The following is a 27,462-nucleotide window of genomic DNA, read 5'->3' on the forward strand; positions in this document are numbered from 1 at the left end:
GCATTTATCCCAAGAACGCAAAATTGGTTTAACATCAGAAAATCGATTTAAGTTACATACCACATTAATAATATAAAGGACAGAAACCACAATATCTTAATAGATGCAGAAAAGCAACTGACAAAATCTAATACTCATTCTTGATAAATATTCCCAAAAACTAGAGACTAAAGGAAATGTCCTGAACCTAGTAAAAGGCACTTTCAGAAAAAGCGTATCAAGCTTAATGATTTCCCCTTATGATCAGAGACAAGGCAAAGATGTCTACTTTCAGCACTGCTACTCAACACTTTAGTGATAGTTGAAGATGGTAAAATTAGGCAAAAAAAGAAATCAAAGACATTGATTTGGAAGGGAAGTAACAAAATGGTCTTTGTTCACAGATGACATGATCCTGAATATAGAAAATCCCAGGGAATAATACACACACACACACACACACACACACACACGGAATTAATAAATTACCATAGCAAGGTTATAGGATACAAGGTCAACCTGCAAAAATCAAAACTGTGTTTCTATATATTGACAACAATAATCCAAAATGAAATTAATGATTCCATTCATAATAACATAAGAATAAAATACTTAGAAATACATTTAATAAGAGAATGCAGGACTTTTACACTGAAAACTACAAAATCCTACTGAGAAATCTAAATAAATACGGAAACAGTCTCTGTTCATGGACTGGAAGACTCAATAGCAAGATGGCAATTCTCCCAAATTGATTTGTTCAAAGTAGATCTATTGTTCTATTCAGTGCAATCCCTTTCGAAATGCTTGCAGGCTTTTGTTATAGAAATTCAAAGCTGATCCTAAAATTTATATAAAAATGCAAAGGGCCTAAAATAGGCAAAACAATTTTTATTTTTTATTTTTTAAAGATTTTATTTATTTATTCATGAGAGACAGAGAGAGGGAGAGAGGCAGAGACACAGGCAGAGAGAGAAGCAGGCTCCACACAGGGAGCCCGATGTGGGACTCGATCCCAGGTCTCCAGGATCACACCCTGGGCCAAAGGCAGGTGCTAAACCACTGAGCCACCCAGGGATCCCCCAAAACAATTTTTAAATCCTAAATATATAAAGCAAACACTGACATATCTAGAGGGAAAAATAGCAATATGATAATATTAATAGTAGTATTAATAGTAAAACACTTCAAGACCCTTATTTTCAGTAATAGATACAACATCTAGATAGAAAATCAGTGGACTGGAATAACGTTATAGACTAAAATGGACTTAATAGACACGTATAGAACATTCTACCCAATAGCAGCAGGATACAGGATACACATTCTTCCCAAGTGCACACAGAACATTCTCCAGGATAGATCACATGTTAGGTCGCAAAACAAGTCTTAACAAATTTAAGAAGATTAAAATCATATCAAGTATCTTTTCTAACCACAATGGAATGAAACTAGAAATCAGTAACAAAAGGAAAACTGGAACATTCACAACCATGTAGAAAGTAAACAACACACTCTTGAACAATCAATGGGTCAAAGAAGAAATAAAAAATAAAATTAGAAAACATCATGAGACAAACAGAAACAGGCAATAGGAGTGGTACTAAGAGGGAAGTTTATAGGAAAAAACTGTAAGTTTTTAAAATGCTATCAATGTTAATATACATATAAAATAAAAAAGAATTGCCAGAGAAATTCTGAGAATTAACAAGTGTGGGGAAAGGGTCATTTCATCCGAAACTGACCTGCTGCCCACTCAAAAAAGGAGTTCCATGACAACTGGACTCAGCCCAATGTGTAAGGCAATCAATTCTGGTCAACCACAAAACTTGGACTGGAGCTCCTTCCCCCATGCCAAGGAAGGGGCTGGTAGTTCTCTAACCATGAAAGAGGAAGATTCCTGCTACTAATATGCCACACGATACAGCTCCAAGATTTGGATCCCAAGCTCTGATCCTAAAAACTATGCTGTCAAAATAGGTTCTATTTGGTGGCATATAACTGTTCATGATAGGCTCAAAATTTTTCCGCTGTGGCATCAGATGTAATGTCTATCATACTACGTTTTCTGCATCCTACCTCTAATCACAACAGTGAGTGGTTGTTGTTTCTGTACTTAAAGCAGTTTAAAAGCCATAAGCCCAAGGGTCATAATCCCTCTCTCAGGGTGTGAAAACTGCCCTGATAGACCTCTGCACACTGAACTAGAATGAATGAACAATGGGGCACCCAGTGCATCTGATATGGTTTTGGTCTCTATGGGCTTCCTCCAATGAATGCTACACCAGTAGGCTACGTGTGGGTTTTTCTTGGATGTCTGTGCTTATTTGTGTAAGAACTGTTACAGCGAGGTAGGCATCAAGTCAGGTTTCTACTGTGGCTTACTTCCAGAAAGTCAGTAGAAACCGGTAGCTTTCTGGAAGTAAATCAAAGGGTCCGAGGTCAAAGACACATTTTGTCATTTTGACTAATGCTTGGGATGGCTGGTCTCATTAACTAAATGTGAGAAATAGCCCTAAAATCTCAATGAATGAAAAACCTAGGGAATATCATTGCCCAGGTTAGAACTCCTTAGTTGTTAATGATCTTGGTGGGAGTATCCCAGGAAGAGGCAAACTTGACTGAGGGCGAGGCTAAACAATCCCTAGTAAAATTACACAGACATGCACAGAACAGTAAGGATGCAAAAGAAGAGCTGGCAAACACTCTGGCAGAATAAGGGAGGATTTGCTCTACCATATATCTACACTATTATAAAGCTATGATAATAAAGAATGTGTTGTTAGTGCAGAAACAGAAATAGAGCTCCTGGCGCCCAGAAATAGAACAGTGAGTATAAGGACGCTTGACTTATGACAAAGCTGACATTGCACAGCAGTGGGTATAAACAGACGTTTCAACAAATGGTAGCAGAATACTCGGTATCCATATGGAGGAAAAAAAAAATTAAGTTGTTACCTCATACCATATGCAAAAAAAATTCCAAGTATATTATAGACCTAAAACAATGAAAGTTAAAACTATAATGCTTATTTAAAAATAGCATAGAAGATATATTTGAGAACTTGGGCTAGAAGAGGTCTTGAGCAAGACACCAAAAACATTATTCCAAAAGTCAAAGACTGATAAATTTGACTATATTAACAAAATTCTGTTCATCAAGACACCAAGAAAGAGAACAAAGTTGAGTGGGAAAGGCTTTGCAACATGTACAACCAAAAAACTCCTAGAAATCAGTAAGAATAAGGAGGTAACCTAATTAAAAGCTAGTTTTTTTTCTTTTTTTTTTCAGTAGAAAAGATATCCAAATGGTTTATAAAAATAGAAAAAGGTTCCCAACCTCCTTAGTAATTAGGGAATTATAAATTCAAACTGCAATGACTTGACAAGGATGCCAAGGCAATACAGTGGAAAAATAATCTTTCACCAAATAGTACTGAGACAACTGCAAACTCCTATTTCAACCAGATCTCCACATACAAAAGAACAAAACTAGACCCCTACCTCACCCTATAAACAAAAATACCTCAAAATGTATCAAACACCTAAATGTGAAAAATAAAAATCATAAAACTTAGAAGAAAGCATAGGTGTGTAAATCATTGTGACCCTAGATTAGACCACTGTTTTCTTAATATAATACCAAACACAAACAACCAAAACCAAAACAAAACCTAGATAACCTAGAATTCATCAAAATTTAAAACTTCTATACTTCAAAGGAAGGACACAGCCAGGAAACTAAAAACCACAGAATGGGAGGAAATATTTGCATATTATGTATCCAATAAAGGTTTAGTATCCAAAGTATACTTAACAATGATTACAACTCAGTAAAAGATTAAAAAAACCCACTTTTCTTAAATGAGCAAAGGATCTCAATAGATCTTTCTAAGGATCTCAATAGATCTTTCTCCAAAGAAGATCTACAAATGGAGGTGGTGTCAGGTGGCTCAGTCAGTTAAGTGTCTGCCTCAGACTCAGGTCATGATCCCAGGATCCTGGGAAGGAGCCCACATCTGGCTCCCTGCTCAGCAGGGAGCCTGCTTCTCCCTCTCTCTCTGCCCCTCTGCACCACTTGTGCTCTCTCTTGCACTCTCTCTCTAATAAATAAATAAAATCTTAAAAAAAAATCTACAAATGCCCAATAAACACAGGAAAAGATAATCAACATTATTAGTCATTAGGGAAATGCCTTTATTGTTATCAAATCAGGAGCTTATTTGCACAATTTTTTCAACAAAATTTTTTCAATAGGAAAAAAAAAGTAAGATTATCTCATCACATATACTAGGAGATATATAATAAAAAAGACAGGGGTGCCTTAGTGGCCCAGTCACTAATTTCGGTTTCGGCTCAGGTTATGATCTCAGGGTCATGAGATCAGGCATGGAGTTGGGCTCCATGACGTCTGCTTGAGACTCCATTCCCTGTACCCCTCCCACCCTCCCCACCTCCTCCCCGGCACAGGCTCTGTCTCTTTCTCTGAAAAATAAAGAAGTAAATCTTTAAAAGAAAACAAAGAGAGACAATAATGAGTGTTGGTGAGAATGCAGAGAAATTGGAACCTTCATGCACTATAGGTAAGAAGGTAAAATGATGCACTCATTTTGGAAAACAGTTTGGCAGTTCCTCAAAAAGTTAAACACATGGTTACGTTATGACCAAGCAATTCTATTCCTAGGTATATACCCAAGAGAATGGAAAACATACTCACATAAAAAAATTATGCATGACTGTTCATAGTGGCATTATTCATAACCACTAAAAAGTGGAGACAATCTAAATGTCCATCAACAGGAAAATGGTAAAATATGGATAGCCACCCAATGGAATATTATTCAGCTATAAAAAAATACTGATACTTCTGTAATATAGATGAACCATGAAAACATCACTATAAGTGAAGGAAACCAGAAACAAAAGACCACATGTTGTATGATCCCATTTATATGGGATGTCTAGCAGGCAAATCTAGAGAAACAGGAAGCAGATTAATGTTTTCCCAGGGCTGAGAGGAGCTGGTAAGGGAGGTTGACTGTTAATGGGCTGACGATTTCTTTTTGGGATGATAAAAATGCTCTGGAATTACTGGTGGTGATTACACAACTTTGTGAATATATGACAGATCACTGAATATACATTCTAAAAAGGTGTTATTTTATGGTACATGAGTTATATCTCAATAAAGAAAATCTAATACACCCCCTCTGATTATTTTTTTTAAGATTTATTTATTTATTTATGATAGACAGAGAGAGAGAGAGAGAGAGAGAGAGAGGTGCAGAGACAAAGGAGGAGGGAAAAGCAGGCTCCATGCTGGGAGCCCGAAGCGGGACTCAATCCCAGGACTCCAAGATCGCGCCCTGGGCCAAAGGCAGGCGCCAAACCACTGAGCCACCCAGGGATCCCCACCCCCTTTGATTATTAAAAATTTTTTAATTTGACATCAAGTCTTGGCCTCAGGGAATCTCAGCCTGCTGACTGGATGTAAATTGGTATAATCACTTTGAAAAAGTCTAACAAATACCTACCAATTCTATTCCTAGAGACATATCTATAGAAATAAGTAAAAATAAAAATGAAGAAAAGAGAGAAAGCTATGGTAATAAGACAGTCTGGTATAACACAGGAATGCTGTTTGCAGCTATTTCATTAATAAGTGCTCATAACAGAAAACAACCCAAATGCCCATTAATAAAAGAATGAGTATAGGGCAGCCCGGGTGGCTCAGCAGTTTGGCACCTGCCTTCGGCCCAGGGTGTGATCCTGGAGACCCAGGATCGAGTCCCACATCTGGCTCCCTGTGTGGAGCCCGCTTCTCCCTCTGCCTGTGTCTGTGCCTCTCTGTGTCTCTCTCATGAATAAATAAAGAAAATCTTTTAAAAAAATGAATGAATATAAATAAACCTAGAGGAATTCAATCAAGGAAATATACAATTAAAATGAACTACAGCTTCAGCAAAAACAAGGGTGCAAAAGTCTTGCACTGAAATTATGAGTGAAAAAAAAAAACAAGATGCAAAACATAGCATGATTCTATTGACATAACATTCAAAACAAGACAAAACTAAACTTTCCTGTTTATGGCTGCAGTGGGTAAAAATCTAAAGAAAAGCAAAGAAATTACTACCATAAAAATCAGAAAAGTGACTTCTACTGGGGGCAGGTATGACCAAGAAGGATACAGAAAGCGTTTCCAGGACACCCAAATGTACTACTAATCAGCATTTGGTCATTGTATGGGTGTTCCACAGAAATTAGATAGAGTGTACATACAAGTATAAGTCTTATGCATTTTCCTAAATGTATACTAGGTTTTTTACCTTAAAATATTTAAAGAATATTGCATATTCTCTCTTGGATATAGGGTTCTAAATGAACCCTAGGGTCATTTTTGTTATCAGTGATATACAGATTGACTACAATCTTACTTTTACAACTGATTGGTCAGTTTCTGAGAGATGAGTGTTTATAGTCTTCTAAAACCTTTAATTTCTTCTAAGATTTTGCTGTATATATTTTGAAGCAATGTTATTAAGTACAGTTCAGGGATGAGGACACCAAACCACTAAGCAGTCAAAAATCCATGTATAACTGGGCACCTGGGTGGCTCAGTCAGTTAAGCATCTGCCTTCGGCTCAGGTCCTGATCTCAGGGTCCTGGGATCGAGTCTCACGCTGGGGTCCCTACTCCATGAGGAGCCTACTTCTCCCTCTGTCTCTCACGAATAAATAAATAAAATTTTCAAGAAAAATTCATATATAACTTTTGACTCCTCAAAAGATTAATTACAAATAGCTGGCTATTAAATGGAAGACTTGCCAACATTATAAATAGTTGATTAACACATACTTTGTATGTCATATGCATTGTATAATGTATTCTTAGAATAAAGCAAACCAGAGAGAAGAAAATGGTAAGAACATCAGAAGGGAAATACATTTATGGCACTGTACTATATCAGGAAAAAATAATCCATGTATAAATGGACTGCACAGTTCAAACCTGTGTTGTTAAAGGGTCAACCATTTATACAAGTTCATTTCTATTATATTGTTTTTTAGATCATTACTTTTGTCAAAATACAAAATCCCATTTTGTCATTTTTAATGCTCTAAATCCTGATTTCTTGTATTCTGGCTTGTATTACTACTGCTAAGCAGCAATTAGTACATATAGTGTTAGTATATAATTGAGCATGTATAGTATCTTTGATATATTTTATTTGTTTATTTATTTGATTTTATTTATTTACTCATGAGAGACACACAGAGAGAGCAAGGCAGAGACAGAAGCAGGCTCCCCGCAACAGGCCGAATGCAGGACTTGATCAGGACCTGAGCCGAGGCAGATGCTCAACCGCTGAGCCATCCAGGTGTCCCTTTTTGATACATTTTAAATGTTTCCTTGCCAATCTGTGCCTTTTATTAAAAGGCTATATAATAGGTCTCTTATTTTGCTTACATGACCTGACAGTTTTTAAAAGATTTTATTTATTTGAGAGATGGGGGGGGGGGGGGGGTGGCGGAGGGAGAAGCAGACATCCCACTGAGCAGGGAGCTTGACATGGGGCTCAATCCTAGCACCCTGAGATCATGCCCTGAGCTGAAGTCAGATGCTTACTGCTGAGCCACCTAAGTGCCCCCTGACTTGACACTTTTAATAAGTAATCCCTTAATAATGTAAGTAAGCCCACTTACATTTATTATAATAGAAATATTTTTGTTTGCTAGGCAGCCTCTAGAATGATCCTCCCAAATCTGCACTTTTGAAAATCCACATCCCCTCATAGTCCCCTCCCACATTATTCTAGGCTTGGTCTCTGTAACCAAGAGAATACATCAGAGGTGATGGCATGCTACCATTTAAATTAGGTTATCAAGCACTGTGACTTCCATCTGAGCCTCTCCTCTCCTTCATTTCACTGACTCATTGAATGAAGACATTCAATCAGCCTACAGAGAGGCCTGCCTGAGCAAGAAACTGAAGCACCTGGCCAACAGCCAGGGAGAAACCAAGGCTTGTCAACAATTGCATGAATGAAATGGGAAGTGGATCCTCCAGATGTAGGGGAGTACAGCTCTGGCTGACAGCTTGACTGCAACTTCAGGAAGGACCCTGGACCAAAACCAGAAGTTAAGCCACTTCCAGATTCCTGGCCACAGAAACTATGAGATGATGGCTCTGATAAGCTGCTAAGTTTGGTGCTAATTTGTCACACGGCAAGAGATAACTAATAAATTTACACTGAATTCCGTGCAATTTATTTTATTTTCTATTTATATACTCCATTGTTTTCCACTAAACTTTGACCAAGTTTTCTTTCTTCCATTTGTATTTCAACATTTTTAAAGCTTTACATTCTATTTATATTCTTAATAACTAATCCATATATTTTTCTGACAAAGTCTAACATTAATAATTAACATTTTGGAGTGCCTGCATGCTCAGTCAGGACAGCATGCAACTCTTGGTCTCAAGATCCAGAGTTCAAATCCAATGCTGGGGATAGAGACTACTTAAATAAGTAATAACTTCCTCCCAAGAAAACCCAAAAACAAACAAACAAACACCCAAACCGAAACATAAAACCGAACCAAAATCTTAGCATTTTATTTTTAATACTACCTTCTACATCATTACTTATCAGGTTTCTGTCTTCTGGAATCTTTGAGCTTATTATTAAATTTTTAAAAGTTAAAATATCTATTTATAATTACTAATGCTAATACTAATCCATTGTTCACTCCTACTTCTTAAATCCCACTGCTGCCTTCTAAGCATATATTTGTTCATGCGGGAGTGAATCTATGAATAATTCTTACAAACTGATCAATAAACTATTTATGGTAAACCCTTATGTTTAAAAATAATTTGCTTTCACCCTCACAGTTGAGTGATAGTTCGGCAGAGTATAGAATTCTAGGTTGACAGTTATTTTCCCACAGCACTATTTAGACACGGCTCCATTGCTGCTTTCCATTCAATGCCACAGAGAAACCTAAAGTAAAACTATAGGTGAAATATCTTTGTTTTCATAAACCTTTAAAATTTTCTCTTTACCCTTGTTAAAAAACATTCAGTGTTAGAGTGTACCTGCTTGTTATCTTTGCACCACCGTATTCTACATAGCATTTGGTGCTGTGCATGTGTGTGCAAATGCACACGTGTGTGTGCATATGTGTGTTTACTCTAAAGATCCTATCTTTCTATAGGTCTAAGAACTGATCAGACATTTTAAAAAGTGAATTCTGTATTAAATTATAACAATAATACAGAAAGTACATGAAATGTCTGTGTCCTCCTTTCCCTCCCAAATTCATAGTCAAGCCCTAACCTACAGTGTGACTCTATTTAGAGATGGGGCCTCTAAGGAAGTAATTACAGTTAAAGGAAGTTATAAGGGTAGAGTCCTGATCTGATAGGACTAGGGTTTTAAGGAAGAGACAGCAGAGCACTTGCTCTTGTCCCCCTACCTCTGTGTGTGCGTGTGCGTACATGCGTACACACAGAAACGCACCAAAGGTAAATCACACGAGCACACAGTGACAAGGTGGCACTCTGCAACCCAAAGGAAAGTTCTCACCAGACACAACCCTACTGGCATTCTAATCTTGAATTTTCTGGCTTCCAGAACTGTGAACAAAAAAATTTCTGTTGTGGTCCAAGTCCCTGCTCCGCTGTGTCGGGTACACTTGGACCCAAGCTCGAGCTTGTAAATAAACCCTCACGTGTTTGCAAAAAAAAAAAAAAATTCTGTTGTTTAAGCCACCTAGTCTGTGGTATTTTGTTATGGTGGTCATGGCAAACTAATATAATAGCCAAACTTGGAGAGGCCCCCAGTGATTCTCAATTTCTGGTATTCATTCACTTTTCTACTCCCCAAGCACTGAATAGAGTTGATCTTTTTATCCAAGAGAACAGTGCAGAAATGCTGAAATGTGGTTTCAAAGACTAGGTCATAAAAATTATTGTGACTCCTACTTGGTGCTCAGTTTGGGGGCCACAATGTTAGGAGGACATTGAACAGCCCTATGGAGAAGTCTACAGGGCAAGGAACTCAGGTGTCCTGCTAACAGCTTGCACCAAGGCACTAGTCATATGAGTGACTGACCTTGGAAGAAGATTCTTCAGCCTCCTTCAAGCCTTCTGATGACCGCAACCCTGGCCAACATCTTGATTACAACCTCAAGATAGATCTCAATCAGGAACCAGCTAAGAACCTTCCCAAATCCCTGACCTACAGAAATCATGTGGGGAAAATAAGTATTTGTCCTTTTAATCTGATTAAGTTTTTCAGTAATTTCTTATATAACCCTAGATAACTAAGTCCTAAGTGAATTATCACAAACCTACAATGATAAAGAAAATGAACATTTCAAGCACTCCAGAAGTGCCCTACATGCCACCACCTTCCAGGCAGGATCATGCTTCTGCCCTAAAAATAAATATGAACTTCTAATGCTATAGATTAGTTGTACCTATTAAGTCTGAAATTAACTCAAACAGAACTATATAGAATGTATTTGTGTGTGTCTTAGTGAGACTTATACATGTGGCTATATTTAACAGTTCTTTGTTCATTTCTGTTTTTGTACACTATTGACTGTATGAATACACCACAATTTCTTTTTTGATTCTAACCTTGTCAGACATTTGGACTTCTTCCATTTGGACTGAATAGCAGTACAAACCAAGGATAGAGGATAGGATACCTCTATCCTTGGTTTGTCTTTTGACACACAAATGTATGCATTCTGTTGGGTATTTAAATAAGCCAACTGAGATTCTACTTTAGGATGCACTGAATCCACAGATCAAAATAAAAAGATATTATAGTAATGAATAATGTAATCTAAGAACAGGATATATTCCTCCATTTAATCAGGCCATACTTCTTTAACATTTTTATAATTTTTGCGTAGAGATGTACACAATTTTTGGTAGATTTATCCTAAGGATTTCATTTTGATACAAATGGTACAATCTTTTAATAATTTTATTTTATTCTGGGGCACCTAGGCAGCTCAATGGGTTAAGCGTCCAATTCTTGTTTTCAGCTTAGGTCATGATCTCAGGATCCTGGAATAGAGCCCCAGGTCAGGCTCAGCAGGGAATCTATTTCCAATCTCTCTCCCCCTCTGCCTCTCATCCTGCCCATGCACATATTCTCTCTCTCAAATCTTTTTATTTTTTTTTAAAGATTTTATTTATTCATTCATGAGAGACAGAGAGAGAGAGAGAGGCAGAGACACAGGCAGAGGGAGAAGCAGGCTCCATGCAGGGAGCCCGACGTGGGACTTGATCCCAGGTCTCCAGGATTACACCCTGGGCTGAAGGCGGAGCTAAACCGCCGAGCCACCTGGACTGCCCTCTCAAATCTTTTTTTTAAAATTACTTTATTTTATTTAGAGAGGGAGAAAGAGAAGAGAGAGAGGGTGGGGGGTAGGGGCAGAGGGAGAGAAAGAATCTTAAGAAGGCTCCACATCCAATGTGTAAGTCCAACGTGGGGTTTAGTCTCACAACCATGACACCAAAATAAAAATCAGCCAAAATCAGGAGTCAGACACTTAACCCACTGAGCCACCCAGGAGCCCCTCAAATTTTTATTTTATTGATTGGCTGCTAGAATATAGAAATAAAATCAACTTTGGATATTGACCTATCCAGTAACCTTAATAAATTCATGTATCAATTCTGATAGCTAATCCTTAGATTTTACATTCTCTCTATATATAATCATGTTGTCTACAAAGACAGTTTTATGTCCTCTTTCAAATCATTAGATTTTTTTTGACTTATTGCTTCAAGTATGACTTCCAATAAAATGTTGCTTTAAAAAAATACAGTTAGCAGGCATCCTTGTTTCATTTACAATTTCAAGGGGAAATCTGTAATAGTCCACCAATAAGTATAAAGTTTCTGGGGATTTTTTGATACCCTTATCAGCATAACAATGTTCCCCTCTATTCTTTGCTTTGAAAGGAGGTTTCTAATCACAAATTGTCACTGAATTTTATCAAGGATTTTTTGCATCCATTATGATACTGTTATTATTCTCCTATATTCTTTAAATGAGGAATGTTATGTTGGTTTTTGATTGTTAAATGAACCTTGCACTGCTAGAATAAATGCATATTGGGAAATTTGTTCATTATTTCTTTGTATAGCTTTTTTGTTCCAGTCTCTCACATCTCCCTCGGGAGTTCCAATTACATATCAAGAGGCATACCAGTTGATATTATCCCACAGTTCTCTGAAGCTGTTTATTCTTCTTTAATCTGTTTTCTGTGTTCTTCAAATTAGTTACTTTCTATTGCTGTCTTCAAATTCACTAACTCTTTCACTGCTTTGTTAGCCATCTCTAGTATGGTACTGTCTATCCAGCCAACTTTCCATTTCAGTTATCATCGGTGTGGCAGGCAGAATGGCCCCCCAGAAGTTCATGCCTTCTTCCATGGAACCTGTGAATACATTACCTTTCATGATACAGACCAACCCCTGGCTGACAGCCGTAAGGAAATAGAGACCTACCAATCTTTAACCACAAAGAAATGAATTTGGCCAACAACCTAAATATGATTAAAAGTGAATTCTTCCCCAAAGCCTCCAATAAGCATCAGCATCCTGCTAACATTCTGACTTTAGCCTATGAGACTCATGTCTAACCTACGGAATCATGAGATCATAAAGGGATATTATAATATCCATTATATTTGTGATCATCTGTTATGACAATAAAAACAATACAGACTTTGGTACTCGACAGTGAGGTGCTACTGTAACAAAAACCTGAAACTGTATAACTGTCTCTGGAAGAAGGCTGTGGGTAGAAGCTGATAGAATTTGGGGGGATCAGGATGAACAAAGCTTCAATCACCTTAAACAGACTGCTATCAGAAATTCTGGTCTTTAAGAACACTGCCAGTGAGAGTTCACAGACCACCTGTAGAAATCTGGTCTTGGGAGTCCATCCGATAATAGCAGAATACACATTCTTTTCAAGTGTACATGGAACACTCTCCAGAATAGATCACATATTAGGCCATAAAACAAGTCTTAACAGATTCAAAAAGATCAAAGTCATTCCATACATCTTTTCTGACCACAATGCTATGTAACTGGAAATTAACCACAAGAAAAAATCTGGAATGGAGGTTAAGTAACATGCTATTAAACAATGAATGGGTCAACCAAAAAAAAAAAAAAAAAAAAAATCAAAGAGGAAATAAAATACATGGAGACAAAAGAAAATGAAAACATAACAGTCTAAAATCTTTGGGATGCAGCAAAAGTAGTTCTAAGAGGAAAGTTTATAGCAATACAGGACTACCTCAAGAAGCAAGAAACATCTTAAATAAACAACCTCACCTTACACCTAAAAGAACCAGAAAAAGAAAAGCAAAATCCAAAATGTGTAGAAGAAAGGAAATAAAGATTACAGCAGAAATGACACAGAAATTTAAAAATAGAACAGATCAGTGAAACCAGAAGCTGGTTCTTTGAAAAGATCAACAAAATTGATAAACCCTTAGCCAGACTCATCAAAAAAGAGGATTCAAATACAAAAATTCAGAAGTGAAAGAGGAGAAATAACAACTGACACCACAGAATTACAAAAGATTTTAAGAAAATATTATGAAAAACTATATACCAAACAAATTGGACAACATAGAAGAAATGGATAAATTTCTAGAAATGTAACCTTCCAAAACTGAGTCAGAAAGAAATAGAAAACTTAAACAGATTACCAGCAATGAAATTGAATCCGTAATCAAAAAACTCCAAATAAACAAAAGTCCAGGACCAGATGGCTTCACAGGTGAATTCTACCAAACATTTAAAGAAGAGTTAATATCTATTCCTCTCAAACTATTCCCAAAAATAGGAGAGGGTGGAAAACTATGAGACCTGTATTGCCCTGCCCTCACACCAAAACCAGATAAAAGGCACTACAAAAAAATACTATCTGTAATAACAGATACAAAAATCTTCATCACAATATTAGCAAATTGGGGCACCTGAGTGGCATAGTCAGTTAAGCATCCTACTCTTGGTTTCAGCTTAGGTCCTGTGCCAGGCTCCACACTTAGTGCAGAGTCTGCTTGAGTTTCTCTCTCCCTCTCCCTCTGCCCCTCCCACTCATGCTCTCTTTCTCTCTAAAATAAATAAATAGATCTTAAAAAGCATATTAGCAAATTGAATCCAATGATCCATTAAAAAAAAAATCATTCACCACAATCAAGTGACTTATTCCCATGATGAAAGGGTGGTTAAACATTTGCAAATCAATCAACATGATATATCCCATCAATAAGAGAAAGGATAAAAGCCACATGATCACTTTAATAGATGCAGAAAAAGCATCATTCATGAATGAATGAAAAGCTTTCAGCTTTTCCCTAAGATCAGGAACAAGACAAGGATGTCCACTCTCATTACTTTTATTCAACATAGTACTGGAAGTCCTAGCCACAGCAAGCAGACAAGAAAAAGGAATAAAAGGAATCCAAATTAGTAAGAAGAGTAAAACTTTCACTATTTGCATATACTATACACAGAAAACCCTAAAGACTCCACCAAAAATCTACAAGAATTGATAAAATTGAGGTCACAGATTAAAAAAAAATCAATGATTTTTGATTAGTCTAATAATAAAGAAACAGAAAGGAATTAAGGCAATCCCTTTTACAATTGCACCAAAAATAATAAAATACCTCAGAATAAACTTAACCAAGAAGGTGAAAACCCTGTACTCTGAAAACTATAAAACACTGATGAAAGAAATTGAAGATGACACAAATGGAAAAATATTCCATGCTCATGAACTGGAAGAACAAATATTGTTAAATGTCCATGATAGGGGTTCCTGGGTAGCTCAGTTGGTTAAGTGCCTGCCTTTGGCTCAGGTCATGATCTTGGGGTCCTGGGATCCAGCCCTGGGTCTAGCTCCCTGCTCAGCATGGAGCCTGCTTCTCCCCCTGTCTCTCCTCCTGCTTGTGTATACTCTCTCTCTTGCTCAAATAAATAAATAAAATCTTTAAGGTAAAATAAAATAAAATGTCCAGACTACCCAAAGCAATCAACAGATTTAATGCAATCTATATCAAAATATCAGCAGCATTTTTTTACTGAACTAGAACAATCCTAAAATTTGTACATAAAAATTTGTACTATAAAGGACCCCGAATAGCCAAAGCAATCTTGAAAAACAACAAAAATGCTAGAGGTATCACAATTCCAGATTTCAAGTTACACTGCAAAGCTATAGCAATCTAGGCAATATGGCAGTGTCATGAAAACAGATACACAGACTCATGGAACAGGACAGAAAGCCCAGAAGCAAACTCACAAATAGAAGGTCAACTAATCTTTGACAAAAGAGGCAAGAATATGCAATGGGAAGCAGTCTCTTCAACAAATGGTGTTGGGAAAACTGGACAGCTACACATGAAGGAATGGAACCAAACCATTTTCTTACACCATGCACAAAAATAAGCTCAAAATGGATTAAAGACCTAACTGTGAGACCTGAAAGCATAAAAAAAACCTACATGAGATTGCCCTAGCAATATTTCCTAGATATGCCTCCTGAGGCAAAGAAAACAAAAGCAAAAATAAACTATAGGGATTTCATCAGAATAAAAGGCTTCTGCACAGCAAAGGAAACAATCAATAAAATTAAAAGGCAACCTACTAAATGGGAGAGGATATTTGCAAATGACATATCTGATTAAGAGTTAGTGTCCAAAAATACATAAAGAACTTCTAAAACTCACTGAGAAAACAAATTATCCAACTAAACATGGGCAGAAGACATGAATAGACATTTTCTCCAAAGATGATCAAAAGACACATGAAAAAATGCTCAACATCACTCATCACCAGAGAAATGCAAACCAAAACCACAATGAGATATCACCTCACACCTGTCAGAATGGCTAAAATAAAAAACATGAGAAACAACAAGTGTTGGTGAGAATGTGGAGAAAAAAGTACACTCGTGCACTGTTGGTGGGAATGCAAACTAGTGAAGCCACTAGGGAAGACAATATGGAGGTTTCTCAAAAAGTTAAAAAATATAACTATCCCATGATCCAGTAATCACACTACTGGGTATTTACCCAAAAAAATACAAAAACACTAATTCAAAAGGATACATGCACCCCAATGTTTATTGCAGATTATTTATAATAACCAAATTATGGAAGTGGCCCAAGTGTTTGTCAATAGATCAATGGATAAAGAAGACAGGTTGTGTGTGTATACACCCCCCCCACACACACACACACAATGGAATATTATTCAGCTATAAGGAAGAATAAAATCTTATCATTTGCAACAACATGGATGGAGCTCAAGAGTATAATGCTGGGCAGCCCAGGTGGCGCAGTGGTTTAGCACTGCCTTTGGCCCGGGGCCTGATCCTGGAGACCAGGATCGAGTCCCACGTCCAGCTCCCTACGTGGGGCCTGCTTCTCCCTCTGCCTGTGTCTCTGCCTCTCTCTCTCTCTGTGTCTCTCATGAATAAATGAAAAAAATCTTAAAAAAAAAAGAGAAAGAGTATAATGCTAAGTAAAATAAGAGAAAAATATATTATTTCACTCCTACGGAATTTAAGAAACAAAACAAATGAACAAAGGAAAAAGAGAGATGGAGGGAAAGAAATAGACTCTTAACTATAGAGAACTTATGGTTACCAGAAGGTGGGGGGCACAGGGAAGGAGGAATAGGTGATGGTGACTAACAAGTGCACTTGTCTCAATGAGGAATGGATGACATCATGCAATTCTTGAAGCACTCTATTGTACACCTGAAACTAACAGAACACTATACTGGAATTAAAAAGGAAGGAAGGATGGATGGAAGGCAGGAAAGGAGGAAAGAAAGAAAGAAATCCAGTCTTGGAGAATCCTGTAAGAGCAAGAAGGAAGAGGTTATTGTAAACTGGAGTAAGGTAGGTCCTTGTTATAGGTCGGCAGAGAGATTAGAGAAACTGTGTCCTGCAGTTACGTGGAAAGCATAACTTGTAAATGATGAACCTGGCTCTTCACTTGAGGGAATTCCCAAGGAAAGTGTTGAAGGGTGGTTTCATCTTGCTGCATATAGTAAAAATGTAAAAGGACAAATTCCACCAGTGCGCTGTAGCTTCAGCCTCTGGCCATGAGTTCCAGCCTGCCTGTGATCTTCCCTTCCCGACAGCCTGCCCTAGTCATCTCGGACTTGCTTAGCACACCCGGGGTGTGGAGCCAAAAAAACTAAAAATTAAAATTTAAGTTAAAAAAAAAAAAGATGAATCTTGACTGTATAGAACTTTAAAGCTCTGGAATTTCTTTTTAGTTCCCTTTTTATAGTTTGCATTTCCCTTGCTCATTCATTACAACTATTTCCTATTAAAGTCTTGAAAACATCTTTTATAAATCTGTTAAAGTTTTTGTCTGGTAATTCCAATGTCCAGGTCATATCAGAGTCAGTGTCTGTTGACCGCTTTTTCTCTTAACTACTGGTCACAATTTCCAAAGTCTTTGCACTTCTTTCAATTTTTTACTACATGTAAACATTGTGGACGACAGGATGCAAAGATTCTGGAATTTTTGTTTCTCTAGCAGGCAGTTAATCTGGCTGGGATCAAACTCCAAACTTGATCTCTTCCACCGTGAGGTGCAGCTGAATTCTCCACTCAGTTCTTTCGGTTCACAGCTACTTTTTGCCGCCTATATACATATAGTTCAGTAGTCAACCGTGGAGCTTTGCAGAGTTTGAGATTGATTTGGGGGCTTACCCCAATTGTGGTTCCCTCCTTTCCAGGATTTCCACCATAGGTTTTCATCACTCTTCTAATCTCAAACTACGTTCTGACCCCTCTTGTCCAGTAAATACTATGGCTTTCTGTGATTCCACATCCAGGAACTGGAGGATCTCAGAAGACTAACCGGAAATATACAAATCTCACTTAGTATAGCTTCTGCCTCTCAGGCATCAACTTCCCTCCACTTTTTGCCTACTTTTCACCACTCACCAGTACTTTCAAATAGTGGTGGGTTTTCCTATTTGGGGAGGGAGGCAAAGTTTTGTACCAATGATGTATTTGCAGTAAGCTAATATAACCAAGCTGTTCTACCATTCCCAGAAGCAGGAAGCTCAACTGAATTTTTTTTTTTAATATTCCACTTTATCTTCTCTGTTGACATTTATGCTAGATCTCCTATTTTTTCTTTAGTGGTTACTCAAGAGATTATGATACCCATCCTTCTATTATAACAGTCTGCCATCAAATAATACAACTTCATGAACGTAAGAACCTTAAAAATGTGGAATTAATTCTCTTTTCCTCCTTCATGCCCTTTAAATAAATCATTAAATGCAGCACTTTAACATTCTCTTATAAAAATAAAAGGAGCAAACAAGATTCTTAATGCCACTTCCAGCTTTCACATTTAATTATTGCACATCCTATGATCTATAAGGTTTTTTTGTTCAGTTTCTTATTGTATTATTGGCAATCGTAATCTATTAAATACATATACCAGAGCATACATGAAGGTTAAAAAAAAAAAAAAGTTGCAAAAAAAAAAAAAAGTTGCATAACTTAGAATCCCATGAATTTTCTTAATTTGGAAAACACCAAATCCATCTGTAAAATCAGCACTACCCAGAAAATATTCACAAAGGAAATAAACTTGGAAGGTATGTTAACCAGCAAAGAGAAAATTACTTAGGTTTAGTTGAAGACACTTACCCCTCTTCGTTTTCTTTTAGTAAGCGACTGGCAATTCGGATCAGCATGCAGTAAGCAAACTGTGATTTGAGACTGGATTTTGTAAACTTATTCAACATCTTAGAAACAGCAAGGCGATCATTCTTTTTAAGGTGATACAGGACTCCCAATGCATGGTACTAAAGAACAAGAAAAAAGATGTACCATACAGAAAGCTGAGGAGGAGGACGACAAACTCCCAGGAAAATAAAATCATTTGGAACTAGATTTCTAGTAAAAAGATACCCAAGTCAAATGTACACAAATAGAACATCTTTTTCACATTGAATCAAAAATCAAGACTGAAAGGATAAGAGTTTCACCCTCAGAAATTATAGATTCAGATTGGATAAATAGTATTAAAAGAGATGACATACAATCCGAAGATGGCTCTAGCAGGTTCAGCACTGCCCCACACATTCTTAGTACAAAGGCTCTTGGGTCCCAGGTCTCTGTTTGTGGCTTTAAGTCATCTGTGGCCATGTTAGTAGTTAAAGGAGTAATCTCCTAAAGCAGGCTTAAGGAGTGTAATTATCGTGGCACTTTGTGTAAAAACACAACGATCAGAGTTAAGAGAGCGAGAATGTTTCTTAAGGGAAAAATTACTGCTCTATTTCCTCATAACTAAATATGCTAACATAAGAAGTTGTAAACACTGAAAAGGGATGAATAAGTATCTTCTCAAGCACAAATGGGGTACTTCACACAAAATTGCCAGTTAAGATTTTAATCTTGTTCCTCTTAATTAGGAGTTAAAGAATATCAAAAGGAGATCTTCCCAACAAGATGGTTTTTAAGTTTCAGAAAATAAGAATTACTCTTCACTGTTTAATGCCTATGATAACCAAATTCTGCAAAGCTTAGACTTGGACAGCCTTCTTCACAAATTATTTTTCAAATAAAGGACAGAAATGCAGCGTGAGGGACCTTTGGAAGAAGCATCTCCAACTACCACTGAATGTAAGAATCTTGCCTGAACATTCCTACAGCTTGTACAAAACTCTAGCAGGACCTCAGACAATAATTCTAATTAGTGGGATACCCACTTGAGAATATGTACTAATAGGCTGCTCAATATTAGCCTTTAGCTAATATCTGGGGAATCCATGCATTGCCCCTAAAATGGAGGGTAAAGAAAGCTGGTCTCAAGACCCAATGTGACTCAATGGCAGTACCTGGACCATAATGTTGTCACTGGAAGCAGCTTCTTGGGCTTCATTGACCCAACGCTTAACCACATCATGGCTTATCTTCATCATGTGCTAGACACAGAGCAAAGGAAGAGTATATCATGCATGGTCACTAGAGGTTTGCAAGCACGAGCTGGTTTTCTTAGAAAATCACTAACAGGCATTGCCATATGGAAAAGAGACAACTCTGTAGCTTTTAGGAATCTATTTCAAGTCTCTACTCACAAGGCAACTAATAAATCAGAAACTTTTGCCAAGACAAGAGTGTGTTTGTGGGCTGAGAAAGGTGTATGAAAGGACATTATAAGAGGGGAAGGACAGCAAAGGAAAGGCTAGTGAATAGAATGGTGCTTCTGTAATGTGCACATTCTAGGTTTTACTTCCAGGAAACTCACCTAGAAGGAAAAACAAAAAACAAAAAAACAAAAAACCCAGGATACTGATATGTCCCCTGCTGTAAAACTTGACCAATTATATTCCAGACTCAGAACCTTTGGCAATTCTGACAACCTAATCCATTTACACGGGAACAACCAATTTTAATCAAATGCAATGTGATAAGCCTGTAATCAATGCATTTTGTTTTGATAAAAAGGCGGAAAAAGGGCAGCACTGGTGGCCCAGCGGTTTAGCGCTGCCTTCGGCCCCGGGGTGTGATCCTGGAGACCCAGGATCGAGACCTGCGTGGGGCTTCCTGTATGGAGCCTGCTTCTCCCTCTGCCTGTGTCTTGCCTCTCTCTCTCTGTCTGTCATGAATAAATAAATAAAATCTTTAAAAAAAAAAAAAAAAGGCAGAAAAAAAGGTAAAAGAAATTTGGAAGCGAAAAAAAAAGAAATTTAGAAGCGGAATGGGAGGTTGGATTGAAGGACACCACTAAGGAAGCAGAGGAAAAAGAGGCAGGAGGTAGAAAGTACAGGGACAGAGAAAGATTTAAAAAATAAAAATTTTTAAAAATCAGCCAATGTCTTCCCTGTCTGCCATCTCATCCTTACCCCCATCTTCATGGTGTATTCAACGGAACTTTCTGGTTATCAAAACCTTTCAACATGAAAATTTCATGTTTTTAAACTGCCCATGTTCATGCTCCCTGATAAAACACTATGGGAGAAAGTTAACACAGATGTATATGGCTTTCTGAATGTTTCATTTGTGAGACATCACAGTGATACTTTGTTTCTGCCATAGAAACTGTAGCACCCTGAAGAACCCCGCAGCTACTTGTTCACTTACTAAGGAAGATACCAATGCTGAGCTGGATACGCTGGAGACTTTATCCACAATGGCCTGCTTCATGTATCTTTCGATGGCCTGCAACATTGTTCCCTGATAACATGCATAAAGAAAAAGCTGTTGAAGCAAAACATTTTCACCCAAAATCACTGCTTCAAAATAATTTACAAAAAACGGTCATCTATTTGTTTCTGTGCAAATATTTAGAATGCATTAAAAGGATTATCATATAATAGAGTAATCCTATGCCCCAGGGCAGGACCCAGACAACTGAGTTGAATCTTCAAAGAGGATTATTTTAAGAGCACATGGAAGGAAAAAAATTAACTGTTCAATAATGAAATCAACTGTCTCAAAGGGAGAATCCCTGTTCGAGGAAAGGTGTACGTAGAGGCTCAACTTATCAGGGATATTATAAAAGAAATTCCTAGATGGGGGTGGAGTAGTTTTGAAATTCTGAAGATCTCTCTGTATGAAGATGTGATTTATATGGATCGCATAGGGTCCTATAAATCAAATGTAATCCCTATTTTAGATACCTAAGAATTAAATGTTTAATATACTACTATAGTGAGCCCTCAACATGAAATCCTCTGAAAATGAAGTTCTTTTTAAATATAACTGGAAGAAAGTTTATCCCTGGGAAGGTGGTAGCAGATGAAGATGTGTAAACAGCCTAAGATCAATATTCAAATAGCCTTATTGCTAGCACTGGCAATAACAGTAAGTGAGCAGCAAAAAACACTGTACCATTTCTGTTATTCCTCTTAGAATCCAGATTTACCATTTGCTCTTTCTTTAACACCTTTAAAACTTGAGAAGATTGTAAACATACACATAAAATATACCCAAGCATGAATATAGCTGAAATATTAGTCAACATGCTTGACAATGCCCAGCTTGGCCTTTATTATTTTTTTTTCCTGCCCTGTATTTTAACCTGACTCCGAGTTCCTAGAAAGGGACAGCCTAACATACTCTATAACCTCATCTCTCCAGATGTGAGGGACTGAGTCAAGGTTAAATGCCCGACTCAGATCTATATGGTTTCAGACCACTGGCAGGCTGATGACTAACCAGGTTCTCTCAAATATTTCAATGAGGCGGTCTAGGCCTGGTAAGTGATGGATCATAATCGTAAATATCTGAGAAATCTTGCAGCTGAATTCTTTAGAGCTGCCTTATTTCTTGCTCTGTCTGTTGTAAGCTTTAGCTCAATTCTGAGAGATCTATTTCCTATAATAAAGTTGAAAAAAAGAAAAAAAAACTAAATTCAAATGGGTTTTGGTTGCCTGCAAGCAATGTTCCCGGACTATGACAAAATTCCATAAGGGCAAATGTAGAAAGAAAGAAATTAATCTAAATAAACAAAAGGAAAAGACAATCTGAACCAAAATTTAAAAAAAGCCTGGAGGCACAAAAGCCGTTCTGGTGGTCATGTTTCCCTAATACGGAAGATTCACAAAGTCAGACTAGGGAATCCTATTAAATTTACATGGCCACCTGTAGATAAACACAGTGTCCCTTTTTATGCCTCAGTAAACAAAGAGAACTTACATCAGTGATTCTGCAGAGAGCCCTGATGGCTGGGCCTCGGTACACATCTTCCTTTCCAGTCATGTCCTTAGTCAGACTAAGAAAAATCAAATGAGTTGCCATGAAATCAATTAACATCTCTCCTGTGGAGTCCACCCCTAGCTAATTCCAATTGTCCCCATAATTATCTTAATGCAGCTATTCATTCAGCAAATATTCACTGAGTGTCTTCTGTGGATAAATATTAAAACTATTGGGTAGAAGGCTGTTCTAAATCCTAAGAATACAGCAATGAGCAAATCAAAGTCTTTACTTTCGTGGAGCTGAACTACTCATGAGAAGAGAGATAATATACTTTACCACATAAACAAAATATATAATTTTCAATGCTGCTAACTGGCATAAAAAGTAAAGACAATGATATAGAGAGCCACTGGCTGAATTGTCCCCAAATCCTTTTTTTTTAAATCTTTTTTTTTTTTAAGATTTTATTTATTTATTCATGATAGTCACACAGAGAGAGAGAGAGAGGCAGAGACACAGGCAGAGAGAGAAGCAGGCTCCATGCAGGGAGCCCGATGTGGGATTCAATCCCGGGTCTCCAGGATCACGCCCTGGGCCAAAGGCAGGCGCCAAACCGCTGCGCCACCCAGGGATCCCTCCCCAAATCCTTAAAACCCATCAGACTAGACAACTCCTTAAGAGACACAGACAAAAATGATTAACTCACGACTTGTGCTCTTTCTCACTAATGGCTTTCTAAAATGACAACTGTCAGTGGCTCCAGAACTTTCTACTGTGTTGCAAAAATAATCAGAGGAATGTGGATGGAGCTACTACATTCCATGTCCATACTTTTAAAGAGGTTTTTTTTTTTTTAGCCTTTATACTCTATCATTCACCTTTTATCTTCCTATCCTGTGTCCTCTACATATTTATCCTGCCCCCAAACTGACTATCCATCCCCTACCCCTCTGGCCTTCCCTTCACAGGATCCAAAATAGCCAACAACTCCAACTCCCTCCATCAGGGGGCCAAGAGGAGAAAGTTGTGAAGAACTGATAGCCCAATTTCTCTATTTTTTTTTTTTAGTTATAAAAGTATTTTCATATGAGTACACCTTGAAAACATCCAGAAAGATATAAAAAATATAAAGTCTAAGTCTCGCCTCACCCACCCCAGTCTGTAGTGCCACTCAAATAAAGACAGTCATTGTGAACAGCTGCTTATGTTTTCTTAAGGAATTTTTTAAATGTATATATATAAATAACCATAGAGACATTAAAATGTATGCAAATGAATCTCTACTCTTCTGGCACCTCCCTTTTTCACTTTATATATCTTAAGAATCTTTCCCCATTGGTAGATTTTATATGATACAGAGAGAGAGTGAGCATGCATGTGCATAAGCAGATGGAGAGGGAGAAGCAGGCTTTCTACTGAGCAGGGAGCCCAATGAGGGACTCAATCCCAGGACCCCGGGATCATGACCTAAGCCAAACGCAGATACTTACCAGATGGGTCCACCTAGGCACCCCCCATTGGTAGACTTTAAAAAAAAATTTAGGTATCTATATATTTTTAATATCCAAATATATATCTAAAATGTCATTTTAATAGTAGCACGGATTTCCACCGTTTGGATATAAATAATTTATCAACCCATCTTTTTACTAATATTTGAATTTTTCTAATTAGATAAAAACTGAGGCTTGGCAGTTTCAGTTTCTTCTGAGGTCTCTCTCCTTGGCTTGTGCATTACATGAAAGCAGCCATGCACAATACATGAAAAATAGGAATGGCTGTGTTCCAATAAAACTTTATTTACAAAACGAGGCAGCAGTTTCAGCCACGGGCCAGTCTGCCAACTGCTGCTCTGCACTGCAGTCTTAGTTTGGGCTGCCCTGACAAAGGCTTACAGACAGGTAAGTTCATTTGGGAATGTGCTCTGAGGGAAGAGAAGTGAAGATAGGGAGGTGAACAAAGAAGGAGGGAAACTAATACAAAGAAATTAAGGAGCCTTGTGAAAGACATGTGGGAAGCACAATTCCAAGGGATGAAGAAGAAAGAATTGACCCACTAGGTCTTAGACCCTGGCTGAGAGTTAATCCCAGAGTGTTAACTCCCCATTCGGTTAACATTCACATGTTAACTCCCACACGTGAGTCCCAAGTGAGCACCCAAACTGGAGTGCCAGAGAAATTGCAGGGCAAGAAGTGAAACACTCAGTGTATGCTTGGAGTGAGGTACTACTGACACAAGGAGCTGGCCCCTGCACAGCATAGCTGACCACAAGCACAGCTGGGATCAAAGAGAAGGCCTGAGAAAACGTGAAGTGGCTCAACAGCAGCACCCAGGAGAGTCCATCCTTTGCACCTCTCAAATTTGAACATGTCTTCCATTAAATCTACCCTATCACTGAGTCTTCAAGATGGTAACCATCCACTATCTCTACAAGAAACAGGAAAATTAGCAGAGTATGGTATAATCCTTGCTGCTACACAATACATTCCAAAGTCACCGTTTATGGTCACCATCTCCTTCCCATAATCACCCATTCTCTATTTCGCTCACTCTTAGCCAGCACTTTGTCTCATCTTGGTCAGTTGTCTAGTAAGTGACTCAAACCTTCATTCCAAAGGATCTGAGCTCTTTGTTGGAGATTTACCAGGGCTGGACCATTGGTTGTTCCCCATCCTCTCTTCACCACCGTCTCAGGCATGAACACATCAAAATATACTCAAGGAAATACCCTGAATTCTAAATACAGTCCTCTCTTCCATGTCTGTATAGCAACAAGCCTTGACAGTGATCAAGGTCAGTTACCTCTAGGAGTACAGCCCTCTTGTCTTTATCTGCTGGTCCACTGGCATAAATAATACAAAGTGGCCTAACAGTAGTCATCGTTTCAAACATGCCAACTGGCTCACTGTCTGCCCCAGGACTTCTCTGACACTGGAGTATGGGGTGCCTGTGGTTGCCAACTTATCACTCAGACACATAAATCTAGAAGTATGGGGTATTTCTGTGCTGAAAGCCATCGTCAAACAGTGGGAATCAGGAGTCAAGGGGTTAAATGTTTCCCCTCATTCATCATTGAAAATATCGTCCCTAGAGGGACACCTGGTCCCTGAATGGCTCAGTGGTTGAACGTCCGCCTTTAGTTCAGGGTGTGATCCCAGAGACCCGGGATCAAGTCCTGCATCGGGCTCCCTGCATGGAGCCTGCTTCTCCCTCTGCCCATGTCTCTGCCTCTCTCTGTGTGTGTCTCACAAATAAATAAATAAAATCTTTAAAAAATATATTGTCCCCTGGGAAACAGGGCCTTTAACCCATGTTCTGTGTGGGGATGGGAAGCATAGATTCAACAAGTGGGTGATTGGTACAAGGGTGAGAGGGCAAGTCCTATTTCCACCTCTTGATTCCTAGAACCACATATTGTATTAATTGGGACCGTACGCTACACTGTGTACCATACACTACACTGACCATCAATTTAACATATAGACTGCATCCTAGAGAATTTTCCAACTAAACAGGGTCCCATCTCTAACATATTACCTCAGCTGAGCATTCAATAGGTCATCCCGTCATTGTATTAGGTTATTGGCTCACAGAATAGATCATGAGCTTACTGTCACACCACTTTTGCCATAAAATGAGTGGCAATGTCGCATAGGATACCATGAACATAAGAAACTGTACAACTTAGATCTACCGAGAAAACCCCTGGATCTTCTACATGATTTTGCCATGTAATTAAGAGAAACTCAAGTAGTTAAATTTATCAGTCTTTTCTTTCATTGCCTCTGGAATTGCAGTGCTAACAAAGCTTTTCCCTACAACAAGATTAAAGAGGAATACACTCATGTTTTCTTTAGTACTCGTATGCTTTCATTTTTCAAATTTATATCCCTTACCCATTCAGAGTTTATTCATGTACAGGATGTGAAATATGGATCTAATTGTATTCTCCCAAGTGACAACTCAGTTGTCCCAGCATCATATATTAAGAAGTACATGTTTACCCCCAGTGATTAGAAATGCCACTCTGTCATATATTAAATTTCCACATGTATTTGGGTCTAATTCTATACTTTCCATTTGTATCAGAAAATTCTAAAAATGCAGATCACCATGGCCAAGGTTACTCATTACAAAGTTATCACACAATTTTATTCCATTGGTGTATTCATGAGTCAGTACCACAGTTTTACGTGCTCAGGCCTTAATACTTCACTGACCTGTAGAGCAGTTTTTCTTTTACAGTTATTTCCTGGATATTCTTAAAAGTTTGTTTTTTCCACATGAACTTTAGTATCAACTTTTCTAAGTCCATAATATATAGCCTGTTGATTTTTTCATTTAGAGTGTACTGAATTTACAAATTTAGAGAGTACTGAAATCTTTATGTTTAATTGATCCATTCAAAAATATTTACATTTGTTCAAGTAACTTTGAGTCTTTCAGGGCTTTGTTTATTTTTTTTTTAATTTATTTATTCATAAGAGACACACAGAGAGAGGCAGAGACACAGGCAGAGGGAGAAACAGGCTCCATTCAGGGAGTCCGACGTGGGACTCGATCCCAGGACTCCAGGATCACACCCCATCTTTCAGGGCTTTAAATTATTTTTTTCCTTTTGTAAGTTTTCTGCATAAGGCGATTATATCATTCTACATTCCCACCTACAATATACTTGGTGTGGAGCAGACTCTTTTGATTTGGGTGTTGTCAGGTTTTGTTATTTTAACTGAGATTCTAGT

At 37.9% G+C, this 27,462-nt stretch overlaps 1 protein-coding gene across 2 annotated transcripts in view; it reads right to left on the minus strand.

The window, feature by feature from the left end:
* The window catches only part of COPG2 (coat protein complex I subunit gamma 2), a 115,019-nt gene that overhangs the window by 61,734 nt on the left and 25,823 nt on the right, over positions 1 to 27,462 (minus strand). For both annotated transcript variants that reach the window (XM_077857352.1, XM_077857353.1), the window contains 4 exons: positions 22,718 to 22,793; positions 21,161 to 21,253; positions 19,915 to 20,001; positions 18,722 to 18,879 (listed from right to left, as the gene is read on the minus strand). In XM_077857352.1, coding sequence (XP_077713478.1) covers positions 18,722 to 18,879; positions 19,915 to 20,001; positions 21,161 to 21,253; positions 22,718 to 22,793 — 414 coding nt within the window. The remainder of the gene's footprint in view (positions 1 to 18,721; positions 18,880 to 19,914; positions 20,002 to 21,160; positions 21,254 to 22,717; positions 22,794 to 27,462) is intronic.

This window comes from Canis aureus, chromosome 18 (assembly GCF_053574225.1).
Source record: "Canis aureus isolate CA01 chromosome 18, VMU_Caureus_v.1.0, whole genome shotgun sequence".
Classification (NCBI taxonomy): Eukaryota; Metazoa; Chordata; class Mammalia; order Carnivora; family Canidae; genus Canis; species Canis aureus.